Raw genomic sequence first — 18,200 nt, forward strand, 5'->3', positions numbered from 1 at the left:
TTTTGTAGGTCGCTACCGTTCCACATCACAAAGCACGCATGCTCATACCGGTGCCGCTGTGTACATCTGACGACACCTCCGAAAGGAGAAGAGGGGAGGGAGGGGGGAGGAAAGCGTAGGCAACACAAAGGCAAAACAAGAGCAAAGATATACTAAAAAAATTGTGGTTGTTGTTGTGTTAGTTACATCAACGAAGGTAAGGAGTCTTTCGGCGACTCCTTCTTCCTCCTCTGTCAGCACAAAACGTGTGCCAGCACATCGAAAAGCAGGGAGAAAGCGCAAAGGGAAGATAAAACAGAAGGGAGGGAGGCCGCAACGACATCACGGGTGGAAAGGCGTCTGTGGAAAACAAAACATCATCAACACACGCACACACGCACGCACGCACATGGTGATAAGATAGAAGATAAAAAAAAATGAAATCCGAAAAAAAACCGAAGACTGCTGCACTCCATCAAGGGTTGTATGAAAGAAGAAGGCCCAAGATGAAAGAGAAAGAAACGCGCGGCATTTGATATATATATATATATATATGAATATGCACGAGTAAGCCTCACCAAAATAAAAGGACACGAAAACTATCGCCATCATCACCCGAAACGGTGATGCGCAGGGGCGGTGGTGCGCCATCCCACCAAACGAATCATGTACACTGCAAATACAAACATGTAAACATAGATGTGCAACGGTGGGTGGGTGGCACTGCAGTAAGTCAAAGAAAGGCGATGAAGACGGAAAGAGAAAGGAAGGAAGAAAGGTGGCGCCTACCATGCGATTTCACGTGTGCACCCGTCGCGCCATGACGAGTGAGCATCAAACAGCAGCCAAAAATAGGGTGATGAGAGAGAGAAAGAGACAGAGAGGAGGGGCTCCACTGGTGAGAACAACACAAACATCAAAAGTAGGAGGAAAATCAAAGTAGACCAATAAACAAGAGAAAGGGAGGAGCCGTGGCTATGTACATACATATGCGTTTCTCTCTCTCTCTGTGTGTATACATATAAAGAGAACAGACAAAAAGAAGAGCCGGTGGTGCTCTCGCGCCGCCCGCGCCTCGGCACTTCGCGGGCCACCGGTTTTTTTATATTAGAAGATCCGCACCAAACAAAAAGAGAAAAACAAACAAAGAAAGATGCAGCCGTCACTTGCTTGCATGGGCGGCCTCTGATGCAGACGCAGAGGTCAGAAGCCCCGCAACGGTGCACGCCGATTTCGCGGGTCCTCGCCCGGGTCCAGCCACGGCCGCCCCACCGGCGTTGCCGGCGCCGCTGATCTTCGCTGCGTTGACGACGGAGTGCGAGATGGGCCGCGGGAGTCGTCTCGCGTGGGCTGCGCTGGCACTTGTCGGGGGACTTTTCGAGTTCGCCGCCTTCGGCATCCCAGCCGCGGAGGAGTGCTGCGAGGAAGACGCCGATGTAGAGGCGGATGAGAGCGGTGGCGGCGGTCGAAGCGCGAGGGGAGGATGTTCGTTGTGAGTCGCGTCGGCGCTGTTCAGCGACGCACAGAGAGAAGCATCGTCGATCGGGCTATTGCGACTGCTCGCCACGGTTACCGCCGTCCCCGCTGGCTGCACCGTCAACGGCACAAATCGGTGGTTGGAGGAAGACGAGGCGGCCGAGAAAACGGCGGACGTCGCCGTGGATAAGGTGGCAGAAGTCCGTTTGGACCGTTGGGGGGGCTCCCCAGGCCGCGCGGAGAGCGAGTCTTTCTCCTCTTTCTTCGTGGCTGAGTGCAGCGGCGCATCGCGCAGCGCGCGTCGGACGGGCGGAGACGACGGCCATTCCGGCCGGGCCTCGCATCGGTCGTAGCGGTTGCGGAACCAGTGCTGCATCCACTGCGCGACGACACCCGAGTCGGCGCCGTCGGGTGCGGAGGAGAGCGGCTGCGCCATGGCAAGGTCCTGCACCATTTCCGCAAACAGCTGTGGCAGCTGATGCGCCTGGGCGTAGTCGGACTGCAGTGCCTCGACGCGAAACAGAAAGGCCGTGGCGGAGGCAAAGGGTGCTTCCGTTGCGGCGCAGGGAGCCGGGAGGACGCGTGCGTCTTCCGTGGAGAGGTCCACGGCGAGGGCAGCCGGCGACGTCAGCGCATCAACCCCGCTGTCTCGGTCAGCTTTCATCGACGGCTGAGCAACAGAGACCGGCGCGTTGACCTCCGTCCTACAGCACGGCGGTTCGGGTGCGGGCTGCGACGACGACAGCCGAGAAGGAAACAGCGACGGGCACTTCCCGGGAGCCACCGCGCCTGCACGTGCTGGTGTGTACGAGCCCGCACGGCTATGCCCGGCATCCACCACGTGGGTCTCCACCTGCTTCAGCGCCACGTCTCCATTTGGCACTAATGCCCGCGGGGAGGACTCCGCTCTCCCCTCACGCGAGTCCTTCGACTGCCTGTGTGCTTTTCGCTCCCGCACCTCTGTTGCGGTTCGCGTGGTAGTCAGATGTCGTGTGAGGGGTTTGCTGCGCCGCCAGCACAGCTCCACTGGCCAGGGCCGGTGCACCGGCAAGGCCGCGAGGTGCGGCGGGTGGGGGTGCGCCGTACCCATGCGCCACAGCGTCGCGGAGGACGGCACACCGTTATTACGGCTGTGGCTGCTGCCGCAGCTGGTGCTGCTGTTGGTCGGTGTAAAGCCGATGAGAGGTGGCACGACGCCTACGCGCGACACCCCAGGAGTGGCGTGGCTGAGCGAAACATCGGTGGCCGCATCGGCCCACGCAGAGGACCGCAATGTGCTTCGTGGGTGCGGCGGACGCCCTTCTCCGCGTGCCGTTTCGAAAAAGCGGCATTCGCGCTGGGTGGTGGGGGAGGCGGAAGAAGAGGGTGAGGCGGAAACCGACAGCAGCGGAGCAAGACGCGGAGGTGGGGAGAGGGCGACGGAGGAGAGGCCCCCGCCGCTACCGCTGCTGCCGTCACCGCCGGTGCCTGCTTTACGACGACCACCCTGCGATAGCGAAGGCTTCGCTGGGGACGTCTTCCACATCGCTTATCCAGCTGCCTCCGCGCGATGTATACATATATATATATAAACGACCTACTCAACTTGGTCGCACAAACCAGCGACTATTCCTCTTAAGAGTAATAATAATAAAATACACCTTCCCTTGGGGTGTAGGCGGTTGTTTTGGGATTCCTCTCTTCTTCTTTTCTTAGAAAAACAAAATATCCGTAAAGAGACGAAAGCAGATCAAAATGCAATACAACTCCTCAGAGTAAAGGAAGAGAACTCGGGGGTGCCACGCAAGCGCTATCGCATGATCGCGTGCGATCACATATATGAGGCAAAAGAAAAAGAAGAAATGAGAAAGAAATGAGAAAGAAAAAAAAGAACTGCTGTTTTGCTTCACGAGTCACTTCTAGAACAAGTGCTTCTGTTGATGTGGCTACTCTTTGCTTTGCCGTGACATTGGGTACGGGTGCAACCGGTTCGTTGTCGAATAATAGTAATAATAAAGAAGAGGTGAGGTGAGGTGAGGTAGAGAGAACGGGAAAAGGTGCAAGGGAAGGTCGAATGAACGGGCTACGGTGATGACGTGTTTTGCCACACACAGGCCTCGAGAGAAAAGGCATACACAGAAAGGCGATTGCAGCTGTCTCCGTGGTGGAGCTGCACGACACCGGGCAACGACACACACACAGAGAAAGAGAGAGTGAGTGAGAGCGTGAAGTCGTTGAAATCAAATGTTTCGCTTTCACTCGGGAAAAGAGAAAAAAATAATAAGAAGTACAGCACGCAAGAATGCTTGCAGGTTCATCTCTTTCCCACATAAGACCTCCGCGCACCTCCTGTGGCTGAAGATGCTTAGGCATCTTCCACGCGCATGTCAGTGCTGAACCTTCTTTTGTTTTGTTGCTTGTTTCTTTCCCTTAAAGCTGTGTAGCGAAAGCGAAGCGCGCTGCGACGGCACAACACACTGTGCTCCTCCAGAGTGAGAAAACAACAACAAAGAATCCGCCTCCGCCACCACCACAGAAAACAAAAGTTCTCACCGTACGCCGTAGCTGAAGTTCTGCAGCTGCTTCTCATGCAACGCATCGAACACGCTCGTCTTCTTCGACCACATCTTACCCCGGCTGCGGCGCATCTCGGCCAGTTTGTTCGCCTTATCCGCGTCCAGCACACGGCGCTGCACCTGCCGCCCAATCGGCTCCTGCTCCCGATCGAACTCCACGCCGGAGGTGCCGACGTTGCGCGGCCGCTCCGTGCGGCGCCCGAAGTTCTCGAGCAGGTAATCAAGGGTACTCTCTTCGTGCGCCTCACCCGCGAACCGGCTCGCCCACAGACGGCGCTTCTTGTCCAAGATAGCGTCCTCGATGTGACGGTAGACAACAAAGGCGTCCCGCCCCATCACCTGCAGCCGCTCCACGTCCGTCAGACACCGCGCCAGGTCCGCCCCCCACGTTGTCTCGACGCAGATGCGGCGCAGGTCCGTCAAGTAGCACAGCACCGCCGCGGTGATCGTCTTGTCCGGGGTGTACATGAAATCGTGAAAGCCGCACTTCTCCTCAAAGAAGGCGCGGACCCGCTCCGGGCTGTGTCGCGTGTTCTGCAGCAGGCGAGCTGCATCGATCTTCTCGTCCAGCTCCGCCTGTACGGGATGCAGCGCGTCGGTGACCTCCTCCCAGGAGGTTTTGTCCTCCGCCAGCGCCCGCCAGCGCGGGTCGGCGCTGAGGTAAAACATCGCTCGCACGTCGGCTGGGGTCAACTCAACCGCGTCGTGCGCTACGGGCGTGCCGGCCTTCATTTTCAGCTCCGTGTAAAGCCCCGCCACCTCCTTGTTGGGGATGTCCGCCAACGTGGTGAGGGAGCCGTGGCCAGGACTCAGAAAGACATCCGCAAACGGCGTCGTGTCGGGCTCGATGAACTCGCTGTACCGCTCCTTGATCTGCTCATGGGTGTTGAAGGGCAGCACGTCCAGCTCCGTCACGTCGACGCCGTCGGGATCGACGAAGGGGTTGTGCTCAAAGCGCGGGAGGTAGTCCGCCCGGGCCCCGTCGATGAAGCCGATCGGCCCCCAGCGATCCCACAGGTAGTTCGGCTCGAGCCCGAGCTCCTTGCGGCGCACGGCGCGCTCGAGGTCCATCAGGGCGTGCCGCATCGCCTGCGACACGACGAGGGTGCCGACCTGCAGCCCGTTGTCCTCCCAGCAGTGTGCGCGCAGCGTGTTCTTGTCATAAAACGGCTTCGTAATGCCAATGCAGCGCCAGTAGCGCGCCTCTCGTGTGTAGTGCAGCGCCGCATCGAGGAAGTCCTTGCTGTACAGGTCGCGGTTGCCTTGGATCGTCGCGTCGTGCAGCAGCATGCCCACCAGCTCCGGCGTGTCGAACACCTTCCAAATCATCTTCGTTTCCATGTTGTAAAAGCGGTAGCTGAGACGCTCGTGCTCGCGCTGGAAGCGGTCTTCCTGCTGGTCATAGGCGCGAAACCAGTACTTCTGCGGCATGTATGTGCGGTCTGAGAGCTCCGTGCGGTTGCGATCGAGGTAAGAGCGCACGGCGATGCGCTTCCCTACGGTGTACTTCTTCGGCACTAAGTTGAAGCTGCCGGGCGTGTAGTGGATGACCTTGCCAGGCGTGGCGGCCTGCAAGAGCACGGCGCTGCGTCGAGCCGCGAACATGACGATCCAGCGGCGTTGGCGACCCTTCTTGTTGCTGCTGCTTGTGATGATCTTCCTTCCGTCGCTTTCCTCGAGGCGACTTCGCACAGGAAACAAACAAACAAAACCTCCGAATACGAGCAGCGGCTGCGGCGTACGCCGATCCACACAGCTACTGGAATTGACGACGTCAGCCAACGGAACTGCTGCAACAGAAGAAGAGGAGAGGCGGAGAGAAGAGAAGGGGGAGGCGCGATGGTAAGTATCGAAGTGAGACGATGCGCCGGGACGCGCCCAGCGAGGACAACTACGCGACGGACCTGGCTTTCCTGTAGACAACAACTTCGGTGATGAGAGTGGGCAGGATCCGCGCTAACACGAGTGTAGAAACACCGGCGCACCCAAGAGCAACGAGCACCGCGCATGCCGGCACCGGTATGGAACGCGCCGTCAACGCGAGATTCGCCACGGCCATCAAGCAACAGACGAAATAATGGCATCCTTCACCTCTTTGCTTGCTAGTGTCGTTTGCTTGGTTGGTTTGAAATGCGCAAAACAAAGCTTGCAGCAGTAACATCAAACGTGTGCATCCCCCGCACACAGCGCCGCCATCGTGGAGGTTTTCCCTTTTCCTTTTCTTCTTACAAACAGGTACGTCTATTTATCGAGCAGCAGGAGAAAAGAAAAAGATAAGAAAAGGAACAAAGATGAAGAGTAAGGTTAGCGAGACGAAAGGCGCCTCCCAAGCCGCGCTGACGACGTGGAGGAAAGAGAGAGAGAGGATCGAAAGAAGAACTAAGAAGGGAAAATAATACTGATGTTGATCAGATGAGCCGCGGAAGAAAACATCAAACAACACAACAATTAAATAATCCGACGCGTACACTCCAGTGTTATTCGTCCGCGATTAAGTGCTTCACGACGCTGTAGAGGAAGCCAGTGTGAGAAAGGAAGACACAAGAACGAACACGTGTGGAAAGGCGGCAAAACTGTCTTAATTTGACCTCGCGCGTGCTTTCTGTTCGTTCCCTTCTTTTTCCATCTCCTGTTCTAACTCTTGTTATTATTAATAGTGCGCGTGCGTGTGCGTGTGCGTACGTACGCGATTCTGGCCCACGTCGAGGGTGTATATATATATATATATTTATGTAAGAAGATAAGCTAAGAAAATAACACACGTCGTTAGCTGAACATCACCTGACCGAAAGAAATTCGAAACAAACAGGAGAAACCAAAGGGAAAAGCACAAGTCGATGAAAAGGGAAAAGAAAAGCAAACAACGGCACTTAGCAAAAGCCGAGATTGCGAGAGGGCGACGAAGTGCACAACACTGCCCTCTCGCTTCCTCTGCATGCGTGCGCTCTCGCGGAGGTTCGCGTGCGGATGCACGTTCGAACTGCGAAGAAGAAAAGAAGCGGAAAAAAGAAAACGCTCTCGCGGTTTACATCGGCGTACAAGTACAATGCGGCGGCGTAACAGCCCCCAACGGTTCTAGCTCTCAGCTTCTCTTTTCCCCCGCTGATCTTACTGTTCGTGTCCCCTTCCGTGTTGTCTGCTTTCGCCGCACACGTCCTTCCCTGACCTTCGCCGGCAAAACAAGCCCGCCATCATCACGCATGCGGGAAGTCGTCATCCTCGCAGAGCAGCCGCTGCAACTGACCACCGTCGCCCGCGCTCAGCTGACCTAGCGTCGTGGGCGACAAGACCGGGTGGAAGTGCGGCGCCGCCGACGCCGTCGGGCTCGGCCGCAGCCAGCTTAAAAAGCGCAGCGACGGACTCTTCAGCGGCGTCGTGGCGGACGTGGGTGACGCCGTCACGAATGCGGACGGCGGCTGCAGCAGCCCGTGGGAGACGAGCAGGGTGGACGCGGTCGGCGCCGAGACAGAAAGCCCGCGCTCTCCTTTGTTGTCCACCGCCACCGCCGCGCAGGGAGCCGTGAAACCTTCGCCGGCCGTGAAGGGAGACGTCGTTGCTGCTGCATTCGTCGCTCCGTAGGCCCACTCTGCGCTTGCCCCACCGCGACTGCCTGGCAGCAGCGACTCCTCCGCGGACGACTTCACCGCCGGGAAGCACGGGGCGGCCGATGCCGTCGAGGACGCGGCGTGGAGGTAGGGAAAGCCGCTGAGGAAGGCGATGGGAGTGATGGACGCGGGTGAGGTGACCCGGCTGCCCATGGCAGAGACGGAGCGGGAGGGCCACCGCAGATCGACGCTGGCGTAGCGGGAGAGGCCACCGCCGTCTGCGAGGACGACGCCGCTACCGCTGCCACCGCCGCGATCCAGTGACATGGCGGAGGCGCCGGCAGTGTCTGCTGCGGCCGCCTGAAGGGCCGCTGCCACCCGCACCTGCACGTGCACCTCGCGCTTCCTCAGAACCGCCGCGGCGGATTGCCAGTAGAGCCACTTTACCATCCGCTGAAAGACCTCTGCGAAGTCGACGGCGCCGTGGCTGCCCTGATGCAGACTGCGCGCTTCACGTAGGAGCGTCGTGACCGTCGGGTCCGGCAGCAGCACCGTCTGCTTTGAGATGGAGCACTGGAACGGAAACGCTGGACTGCGGATGCGGGCTTCTTTGCCGGCCTGCTGCTCCACGAGCACCGTCGTACCGGCGACGTGTTTGCGCAGACGCACCCGACGGCACTGCAGCTGCCGTGGCGCGACGACCAGCAGCGTGTTCTCCGGGCTGAAACGCGAGCACAGCGCGGTCAGTCGCGCCTCGGAGAACTCCCCCGGCACCCATTGGATGGGCACGTTGGCGAAGTCGGCCGATGGGACGGCGGCCGCGACGGCAGTCTCGTACATGCGACGGGCATCGTCGTCGTGAAAGCCGCTCGCGGCGTCTGCCGCGTCCACCGTCCCATTCGTTGCAGCGCGCTTTAAAGCACTTGGACCTCCCTTTCCTTCGTCGCTGCTGCAGCCGTCGTTCCACAAAAATGCGGCGACAAGCAGGAGTCGGCGAGCCAGCAGCGCATCCTGCGTGAAGATCACCACGCGGCTAAGGCGGCCGCGGTGCAGCCAGTACTCGTCCTCCTTGTCACCTGCGGGAGCCGTTGCCGTTGTTGCGGTTGAGGTGATCGTGGCTGAGGGAGCTCTAACTGGAGTAGCAGGAGCGACTGAAGGACGTGTAGACGTTGGTGGATGCGACGGGGGTGCAGCGGGCGATGACGCAGATGGTGCCGTCACAGCTGCGGCGGCGGTGGCGGTGGCGGAGTGCACGGAAGTGATGGCGGACGCAGCTGTGGAGGTCTGTTGACGCGACAGCCCCGATGCGTTCGCGAGGTCCCCTGTGCTGCTGCCGCTGCGGTGGTGGTCTCCCCCACCTCCCCCTCCAGCGGTGGTGTTGCTGAGGGCCACGGTGGCCGCGTGGGACGTCTCCGCCGACACCATGTACAGCTGCGCCGCACTCGGCGTTGCAGCAAACGCCGCGGCGGTGGGGTTCGCCGTTGTCCCGCCAATACTCGTATTGCTATCCCTGTTACTGTTTGGGTAGAGGACAGCGGTGGGGATGAGGGCGGAGAGAGAGGGCGTCGACAGGTTGCGCCCACGTGGCAGCCGCCCCGGTTGGTGTCGAACCTCCACGTCCACCGTCAGCGGGCTCAGCACCGGCGTGACGGAGGAGACGGTGCTGGCCGAGACGTGCGTGCGCAGATACGCGTCCTCGTCGTTGCCATCGCCGTCATCCGCCGCCGGCGAGTGCGGATGAAGTGCAATAAGCTGCGGAGCGTTGGCCGGTCTACTAAGCTGTATCCAGCCATCGCCTGTTCGTCCTCCTGCCTCCGCTGCGTCTGCCTTGTCATGGAGAGTGCTCTGCTCCGGTGCAGCGGCCACCGAATGAAAGTACGAAGCGTAGGCGGACAACCAGTCTGGTGTGGCGGTGGTAGCCGTAGCGCCATCGATCCCGGGAAGAGGTGCGTAAGCAGCAGCAGCTGCAGCAGCAACAGAGGTGTCACGCGAGTCTTCATTTCCGTCTACCACGGCGGCCGCGGAAGAGGGCGCATGGAGAAGCGGTGGGTCCGTCGAAACCACGTCCGCACGTGGATGCAGCCCCCGCCTGCCGCCGCCGCCGCCGCCACCTTCCTCGGCCAGCGACAAGAGGCCACATACAAATGCACTCGTAAAGCTTTCGCTGTACTCGCACAGGAACGCGGTGGCTTCGTACAGGATGTCCGACAGCGGCGGCCGCGGCGCCGACGTAACTGACGACGATGACGATGATGATGGCGTTCGCCATGCCGATGCTTCTTGTGCGGAGACGACGGACGTTGCGCTGCTGCCGTTCAACTTGAGCCACCGTATCGCCGCGCTCGCACCACCATCGCCGTTGTTGCTGCGCCTCTCTGCTGCGGTGGCTGCTGAGCGCGGTCCCTTCAAGCCGGCTCGTTTGCGGGCGGACGCAAAGGAAGATTGCATCAGCACGGGCACAACCCAGCCCGCCGTCGACGGCGCCAGCAGCGGCAACGGAAGGAGAAGGTGCAGCGCCGTGGCGAGCTCCGCCTTCACGCTTCGGTACGTGTCGGACGCCTCAGCGTGCATCTCCAGCCGCTTTGTAATGTCCTTTAACACCTGCTGCTGCTGCTGCGGGCCTTTTGACTTCTGTGTGGGTGAGAAGAGCAGCGCAAAGAAGCGCTGCACGGTGCGTATCGCAAACTCCGTTGTGCGATGCAACACGCTGCGCAGTACGTCGACGTGGTTGAGAAAAAACCGGAAGTGCACACCAGAGGGAGGGCAGTCCACCACGAGGGCGGCGGCGGCGTTGCGGGTCTGCATGGAATGCAGCATGCCGGTGTGGGAAGTGATGAGCGCGGCGAAGGGCACGGCTAAGATGAGGCGATAATAACGAAGGTCGCCCTTGGCGGAGCGCACCTCCTCCACGCGCATGTTCCACGGCGGGCCCTCCTGGGTAACCGCGGTCGGAGGCGCATCCATGGTTGTTGTTGTGGTGGTGGTAGCGGTGGTGTCCGCTGCTGTTGCTGCTGGAGGTGGCCCTGCCGGGACGGCTGCGGTGGGCGGAGGCGCGCGTTGGGTGGTAGTACTCGGCGGCGTCTGTTGCGTGAGGGCCGTCGGTGCGGTGGATGCTGCTGCTGTCGATGTGCGCGCAGGCGGAGGTGGAGACAGCGGTCCTTCCGCGTGAGCAAGACACGTGAGGGACGGAGGGACCTGACGCCGCACACTGGACGCATTTGGCTGTGGCGAGGCTGCGGCTGTGGGGGAGGGCGTTAATGCGCTTATCTTTGGCCGAGGCCGCCGTGCGCGCACGGGTGCTCGTCCGGGTGCTGCCGTCGCCTCCACCGCACTCTCAGACGCACGTGTCTTTCCACATTTATCTTGCTCTTCTACCTCTTCTCGTCGCCGTAGCGTCTCTTTGCTGCCCAGTTGTTCGCCAGCGTTGCCGTCGGCAGCACCGTTGCCTTTGTCGTCGTCTCCCGCTTCGTCCTCATCTTCCCACCTCACCACCGGGAACGTCGGTTGAAAGCGGACCGGCACGTCCGATGTAGCTGTATTCGTAACCAGCGCGTTTGCGGCGGTGGTGGTTGTGGTAGTGGTGGCCGTCGTTGTTGTTGTGTCTGGGCTGGAGGTGGTAGTGAGAGGTAACGTGTAGGACGAGAGATATCCCGTGGTGGGAGGAGGATTCGTACTGCTGCTTCCATTCTTGCCGCCGTTGTTGCTGAGGCTGTGGAGAGTGCTTTTATGGTTGTTATTAGCCGTGGATGCCGAGGGGCCAATGCTGGAGCGGCAGTCAGAACTGTACGTGGTCGGGTTGGCGAGGTCGCAGTCGTCGCAGAGGTTTGGTGTGGTGCCTGCCTCCCTTGCGGAGTTGCGTTTGCTGCCTGAGTCCTTCATCGCGTCTGTGTCTGCGTATGCGCTTTGCGGTCCTCGTGGGTCTTGACGCTGTTCTTCCTGCTGTTGCCGTCCTTGCGTAAAAGACGATGGGACAGCTGCGTCCGTCGCGGCGCTGTTTGCGGCGGTGCTGCGCAGAGGCGGGGAAGCGGGCCGCGGCGGACGTGCGCGCGAACTCAGCTTTCGCACCGGCAGCGGACAGACCCCACCGCCCATGCCGCCAAATGCGGTGGGAAAGGCCACCGTCTGAAGCGTTTGCTGCGGCACCTCATCCGTCGCAGCGGCCTCTGCGCGGAAGTCGCCGACGTGCAGAAATGCCGCCGCCGACGACGACGACGTACCGCCCCCGCCTCCTTTCCCGCTTCCGATTTCCGTCCTACTCGCCGCGGCTGCGGACCCTTGTCGATTCAGTGCCGGATCGGCAAAGATGCTCTGCCAGCGATGCTGCGGAAGCGCAGCGCACGCCGTTCCGCTCTCCCTCTCCTCCACGCATGCCGCGTTCGTGTTGGTAGAAGCGCCAACAGAGGGCACGGGCGACGGTGTAATACCGAGCAAGTCGGCCGGTATTCGATTGGAGTGAAAGATGGGTGGATTATTGCTGAAGAAGACGGTGAAGTAGAAGCACGTGCGTAGTACGTTGCGACTGCTGTTCGTGCAGGACTGGTAGTGAGGGACCTCACGCTGACGGCCGCTGCTTCGCTCGGGGTTCTCCGCACCGCCGTCGAGCGCGGCTGCCGACCCTGATGCAGCCAAGTGCGTCTTGTGGTACATGTTTCCTGTTTGCATTCCTTTTCTATCCGAGAAGGTTCTCCTTGGGCGGTGCTGCGCGAAGCACAAGAGGCCGAAAGAAATGAAGATAATAATAATAATAACAGCGAGTGGCAAAGAAATCAGGTTTTTTAATGTATTATGACTAAGTAAAAGCAATCGTATTCGTTGATGCCCACTTCATCGTCAGCCGCGTTTCCCTTTCGAGTGAATCCACCTTGTGGCTTCGGCACGTACGAACGTCCGTGGAAACCGCAAAAAAGGAAAAAAAAACGAGAGAAAGGGAAATTTATCCGTCGCAGCGCTGATTGCAGCCAACCGCGGCAGGAAAGCCACTGTCTGTCTGTCTGTGTGTGTGTGTGTGTGTGTGTGTGTGTGTGTGTGTCGGTGAAAGTTTGTCTGCTGATAACGACGCTTGTCAATACACACACATAGATATATATATATACATATATATATAAGAAAACAATGAAAGCAAAGCGAGAAGGCACCGTGCAAAAAGCGGGCAAAAACCGAAAAGGAGTCTTCGGCGCTTCCTGTCGGGTCAGTTTGGATCGGTTCGGCTGCTTTGCGTCTCCCACTCAACGACAATTCATCACCTCCGCGTTATCGTCGCAGCACATACACGAAAGAAAAAGAGGGAGGGGGAGCAACAAGATAGGAATTACTTCAGTAAGACGGCTGTGGCTGAATAATAGTGATCATCATCATCGAAAACAAAAAGAAAAGAAAGAGGCGGGGGTGTGAGTGCGTCAGTGAGGCGAAAGGATAGGGAGAAGAAAGCCTATGGCAGCCACGGAAGGAGAAGGGAAACAAACAAACAAGAAAAAAATCAAAGAAGAAGAAGCGAGGTACGAGAAGTACTGCAGCACCTTGACAGGTGTCTATTTGTTTAATGCGTTGGGCAAGGTGCAAGGCATCTGTGTATCTGTGTGTGTGTGTGTAGAAGGAGCTGCGATTCAAACAATTCTTTTTGGTTGTTTTTCGTCGCTGTCTTGCATGCGCGCGTGAGCATCGACACACTCTTCAGCTACACGGTCAGTCGTTAAGGAGGCGCGAATGGAAGGAAGCGCGTTGCGCGAACGAAGGAAATATCCAGCGAAGATGAGGAGAGGGGGAGTGGAAGTACAAATCATGGGAACGGGCTGCACAGGATCAGGCAAGGAATTAATAATAATAATAAGTGAGTCGGGAAGGCAGAGGCGGTAGGAGCTACCGAGAGAAACGTGGCCAACGCTCTCCACCCCTCCGTAATTGACTCCCTCGGTCCTTGGCTCCGTCCGTGAAGGAGTCCGCTACCAATTTGATGCTGCTTTCTTTCGAGGCGCGTGCAGCAGCCTTTTCTAAGCTCTCTCTCTCTACGCTTCTTTATTCCCCTTTTAAAAAATTATTTGTTAGCAGCGGAGGAGAACACCAGCAGACACGCAATACCGCTTGACAGTGGTGACAGCAGATGCGTAAAAAGAAAGAAAAGAAAAGAGAATGACAACGTACGCGCAGGCTACTTCCGGCCACTTGATGCTCTTCCACGCTTCACACCCCGCTTCCGCGCTCCTCCTGCGTCGCTGCGCTCGCTGCAAGCGGTGACCGCGACGACGACAACGGCGGGAGCGGTGGAGGACGAAGTCCTTCGGTGCGACAGCTCGCCGCTGCTGCGTCGTACCGCCCCTTTTCCTGGGGGCTCATTTGCTGCCACACGGCCGCCGCCTCTGCCACGCTCCACCTGCGGGCTTTCATCTCTAGCCGAAACAAGTTGAAGCTCGTCAACGTTCGACAAGTCGCTCGTGAGGCGGCGCCTGACGCACGCGTGCTCTTCTTGGAAGGTACTTTACGGGCTATTGGCTTACACCCGCCTTGACATGCGGAGGAAGCGGTAGTTGCGTCCGCAGAGACAGCGGCCGCGGCAGGCACATCGGCCACACCGTTCCTTTCTGTAGCCGACAGTCCTGCATGCACCGGCGGCGATGTGTGCGGCTCATTACGTGCTTTCTCTTGCAACTCACCTGCCCACCACTGCGCCACCTCTTCATAATGCTGTTTTTCTGGAGGGGAAAGTCGCAGCCAGGCGACGGCGATGATTCGCTGGTGCTTCTGTCCCTCCTGTGTGGACGCTGAGGTTGGATCGACGGACTTGAACGCGTCCACTGTGGTGTGCGTGTGGGGAGACGCACACTCTGCATCGTACTGCATCTTAGGTCCGCCGCTATCTGCTGCTGGGCTCGCGAGAGCGCCACTGCTGCCGCGCAGTGCATCGAGTTGCTCTGCTTCATAGACTTCATAGGCGCTAACCGGCCGAGCAGGCAGGTGCTGCATCCATGCGCTTTTTACGGCATTGCCGGCTTCACTCTGGACAGTCGCTGCGGTGAGAGGGGTGAGGGGGCGGTGATGGCCCTTCGCGGTGACCTCGCGAGCAGCGTTGAGGGCGGCGCCACAGCAGGGACAAAAATACAGGGTCGCGTGGCAGCGTCTGCATCGCAACCGATCCTGCATCACTGAGGCGCTTTGCGGCGATGGGGGAAGGAGGAGGGGGGAGGGGAGGGGAGATGAGTAGAAATAGTAAAAGGAAGGGGGGGAGCGTTGAAGGCGAGTGGCGATGCGAATAAGAACAAAACAGCAAAAAAAAAAAGATAAGGCAGCTCCCAGTGAATAATGAGAGCTCACGGAGAAGGTGGTGGCCGCCTACTCTACCGTGCACCCCAAGCCAGCCAGCCAGCGTCGCCGCCGTGTGTGCGAGACACGGAATTGCACGTAAGAGATCCATCCATCATCCACCTCTTCTCTTTCATCATTGATCTTCTCCTTTCTCTTGTGCCGTCGGCCATTGAAGAACGTTTTTCCCTCCTGTCACAGTGTGGCCTCTCGGTGAGGCGGTTAAAGATGGAAAGCCCAGCAGGAAGGGATAGTAGTAGTAACACTAATGAGGCCTTCCAGCGGTGTAGTGACGTGATGAGGGCGAAGCGAAGAATTGATAGAAGAGGAGCATCCTCGCCCTCGCAGTCCCTGCTGAAAAGAAGAAAAAAAAAATGAATAGGTGAAAATAATTTCTTGCTTTCGCTGCGTACGAACATGTCTGCGTGTGTGTGTGTGTTTGGCCGGGAAAGGAAGCGACAGAAGCTCAAAGCAGTTTAGTGGATTCTAAAAGAACCACGATTTTTCTTTTCTTTTGGTAGCGGCCAAAGGGAAGACCTAAGGGGCCAGCAATGCACAAGTGATGGTGGAGGAAACAAGACGACACTGATTTATAAAGAAACAAAGGAAATAGGAAACGGAAAATACTTGAGAAAAGAAGCCTTTGGTGACCCAGTTTTGGGAAGATGCTCTGTGGGGAGAACACCCCGAGCTTCGCACACGCGTCACAGGTAATGCACAACCGTCGTGCAGCCTTCGTTGTCGAGGAGAAGGCGGTCCAGCTCCCAGCCTGTCTTGCGCAGACCCCTCACAAACTCAATAAAGAGCGGATAAAGCCCGTCCTGCGGCGCAATCGATGCCCCCGCTGCCGCCGTCGTCTCCGCGCCCGCCTTCTTCGGAAAAGCGTTGATCTTTGAAGAGGTGGTGGAGGTGGGCGACGTCATCTCCTCAAACATGTCCCGGTCCACCATCGTGAACGCCGTCGGCGCGTTGTGTTCGCTGCTGCGACCCGCATGTTGCTCTCCCTCCTCCTCGTTCTCCCCCAGCATTCCATCCGCTCGCAGGTGCGTAATCAAGTGTAGCGTGGTGCACTCGGGAGAGGCCGCGTTCGTGTCGATCTCGCTGTGGGGCGGGGGCAAACCGGCGCTGGCACGCAACGGCGGCCTTCCTCTCTTGCATCGCTCGCGTACCACGCGGTGGTGCATGTACGCGTAGAAGAAAGCCCACAGCTCACGATAGGCCAGCGGCAGGACATGCGGCGGCACCACCACCCGCTCTCGGCGCAGACGATCGATCTCAGCACGCGCCTCCGCGTCGGCTGCCTCGGCGGCGGTGCGGTCGTCGTCATCGTCTTCGTCTTCGTCCTCCCTTTCCTTGTCCACCGCCGTTCCCGCATCCGCCCCCGCGGACCCTTCTCGATGGCGGTGCGCACGCTTTGCTTTCGCCTCTCGATCCGCCTGGCACTGCCGCTTGTAGGGCACCCAGCTCTCCGGCACCCCCTCCACGGTGTAGAACTCCGGCAGAATCACGTAGTACGACATCGCGGCCGCATCCAAGAGCAGCGCCACGCCGCGCGATGACAGGGACTCCGCCACGCGGTGGACCAGCGCGTGCTTCCGCGCCGCCGTGAGCCCCGTTTGTGCGGTGAGCAGCGTGTGGAAGGACGCCCCGCAGTGAAGCCGAAGCTGCAGCGTCGGCGGACACAAGTAGCGACGGAGCAGCACGCAGACCCTGTCCGTTAAGCCGGCGTCCCGCAGCGGCACCGCCGGGAGTGCCGGCAAAATAAACAGCGGCTCCTCCGCGTTGGCGCGTCGCACGGAGAGGTCCAGCACCGGCATCGCCGCCTTCGCGACGGTCTCCTTCTTTCGCGCAATGAGGGCGCGCTCCTGAAACAGGCAGAATTGCTCGCAGCACCACTCCAGGCGAGGGGCATTCAGGTGCCGAAGCTGCACCCCTCGAACGCCCTTGTAGTTGGCCACCAGATGGAACGTGGTGGAGAGCACAAAGACGCTCAGATTCAGCACGGTCGACGAGGCAGGGACGAGGTAGGCGACGACCATGCCGAGGGCAAGCCCGACGAGACCGCCCACGTTGCCGCGCATCCCCGCCTTCGCCGCCACATCCGCGGCGTTGCTGCGCAGGGCAAAGTGCTGCGTAAACGACGCCCGCGTACCGCTGCCGCAGACACTGACGAGGGCTTTAATGAGCGAGGCGAGCACCACGACCAGACGGAAGGTGAGCTGACCACCGGGGAAGAGAGGGACGCACAGCTCCAAAAAAGTGGCCGTGTCGTTCGTGAAGTCCGCGACGAGCCGCCACGTCTTGGCGCGGAACTCGAGATCTTGCGAGATGACAGAGGCAAAGAAGAGGCTGCCAAGCAGCCACATCCCATCCCGCATCATCCACGATAAGGTGGAGCTCGTCAGGTTCGCGGTCGATTCGCCGACGCCGACGCCGAGCAACACCGCCCGCATACTCAGCGCCGCCATCACACTATTTGCCAGAACCTGCGCCGTGTCCCACAGGGCAAACGTCAGTAGATCATCCGTCACGCTGTTGGGGTAGCCGGCGGGGAGGAAAATGCGTTCCAGTGTGGCCTGCACACGTCGTCGTAGGCGGCGCTGCCGTGAAGCACCGTTGCTGCCACTGCCGCCGCTGTGGCTACTTGCATTGTGTGGGCTGCTCGGGACAACTGGGGACTTTGCTACGTCGCCGCCCAACTCTTTGAAGTAGTCGATCGCGTACACCTCGCTGACGGTTTCCACGCTGCCGCCGTGCTGCGGGTTAACGCGGTACGACACCTGGCGTCCGCCGCTGAACTCATGCAACATGACGATGGACCAATGGTGAGCTCCTGCCTTTGGTCTTGGTCCAAACGAATAAACTATTATTTTGAGGCCTGTGACGGAAGTAAAACAGAGAGCCACAATAATGAATGAAGGAGGTAAGAAACAAGGAGAAGAGAACCTTCGCTCCTCAAGGAGCTTCAGAATGTGGAAAATGAGGCAAACCGAGAAAGGAGGTGGAGCGTGGTGCAGCAAAGACACAGCAGGAAAAGAGAACAGCTCAAGCGGTGAAGGCGAAGGAGCGTGTATAGTATCTTCCTTTTTCTTTGAAGGTTGATGACTGCGTGAATGCCGGAACGGCTGGCGCACGTTTAAGTCTCGACAGGTAAAGGAGGACTTCGTTGCACACTGAAGAAGAGACGAAGAGAGATGACAAGCGACGGGGCGAGAGGGGAAATATAAAAACTATTTATGTATATCAGAAAATGAGCAAAGTTGATGCCCTCTCAAACAACAGCAGGAAAGGAGGAGCGTTCTGAGACGACTTACGTTGCAGCCGCACCTTCGCACGACGCGCATGGAGCTGT

The 18,200-nt window shown here is 58.9% G+C and overlaps 5 protein-coding genes across 7 annotated transcripts; all 5 read right to left on the reverse strand.

The window, feature by feature from the left end:
- Positions 1-1,141: 1,141 nt before the first annotated feature.
- Positions 1,142-3,391, reverse strand: ABB37_06469 (hypothetical protein; the record flags this gene model as incomplete). 2 transcript variants are annotated; one of them, XM_015804800.1, is made up of 1 exon in its annotated part: positions 1,142-3,391. In XM_015804800.1, exon 1 carries the CDS (start codon positions 2,978-2,980, stop codon positions 1,142-1,144), a length of 1,839 nt encoding a protein of 612 aa, XP_015656778.1. In that variant the 5' UTR covers positions 2,981-3,391. The 2 variants fall into 2 exon arrangements, with proteins under 2 accessions (XP_015656778.1, XP_015656777.1); XM_015804799.1 differs by having other exon boundaries at positions 1,142-3,386.
- A 592-nt stretch (positions 3,392-3,983) lies between these two features.
- Positions 3,984-6,347, reverse strand: ABB37_06470 (putative mitochondrial hypothetical protein; the record flags this gene model as incomplete). 2 transcript variants are annotated; one of them, XM_015804802.1, is made up of 1 exon in its annotated part: positions 3,984-6,347. In XM_015804802.1, the coding sequence occupies exon 1, from the start codon at positions 5,613-5,615 to the stop codon at positions 3,984-3,986; it is 1,632 nt and encodes a 543-aa protein (XP_015656780.1). In that variant the 5' UTR covers positions 5,616-6,347. The 2 variants fall into 2 exon arrangements, with proteins under 2 accessions (XP_015656780.1, XP_015656779.1); XM_015804801.1 differs by having other exon boundaries at positions 3,984-5,801.
- Positions 6,348-7,204: 857 nt separating this feature from the next.
- On the reverse strand, positions 7,205-13,230 carry ABB37_06471 (hypothetical protein; the record flags this gene model as incomplete). Its single annotated transcript, XM_015804803.1, has 1 exon — positions 7,205-13,230. The coding sequence occupies exon 1, from the start codon at positions 12,200-12,202 to the stop codon at positions 7,205-7,207; it is 4,998 nt and encodes a 1,665-aa protein (XP_015656781.1). The 5' UTR covers positions 12,203-13,230.
- A 502-nt stretch (positions 13,231-13,732) lies between these two features.
- On the reverse strand, positions 13,733-14,689 carry ABB37_06472 (hypothetical protein; the record flags this gene model as incomplete). The annotated part of the gene is made up of 1 exon (XM_015804804.1): positions 13,733-14,689. The coding sequence occupies one exon, from the start codon at positions 14,687-14,689 to the stop codon at positions 13,733-13,735; it is 957 nt and encodes a 318-aa protein (XP_015656782.1).
- An 863-nt stretch (positions 14,690-15,552) lies between these two features.
- ABB37_06473 (hypothetical protein) lies at positions 15,553-18,022 on the reverse strand (the record flags this gene model as incomplete). The annotated part of the gene is made up of 1 exon (XM_015804805.1): positions 15,553-18,022. Exon 1 carries the CDS (start codon positions 17,656-17,658, stop codon positions 15,553-15,555), a length of 2,106 nt encoding a protein of 701 aa, XP_015656783.1. The 5' UTR covers positions 17,659-18,022.
- Between the last annotated feature and the right edge of the window lie 178 nt (positions 18,023-18,200).

This window comes from Leptomonas pyrrhocoris (genome assembly GCF_001293395.1).
Source record: "Leptomonas pyrrhocoris isolate H10 chromosome Unknown, whole genome shotgun sequence".
Taxonomy (NCBI): Eukaryota; Euglenozoa; class Kinetoplastea; order Trypanosomatida; family Trypanosomatidae; genus Leptomonas; species Leptomonas pyrrhocoris.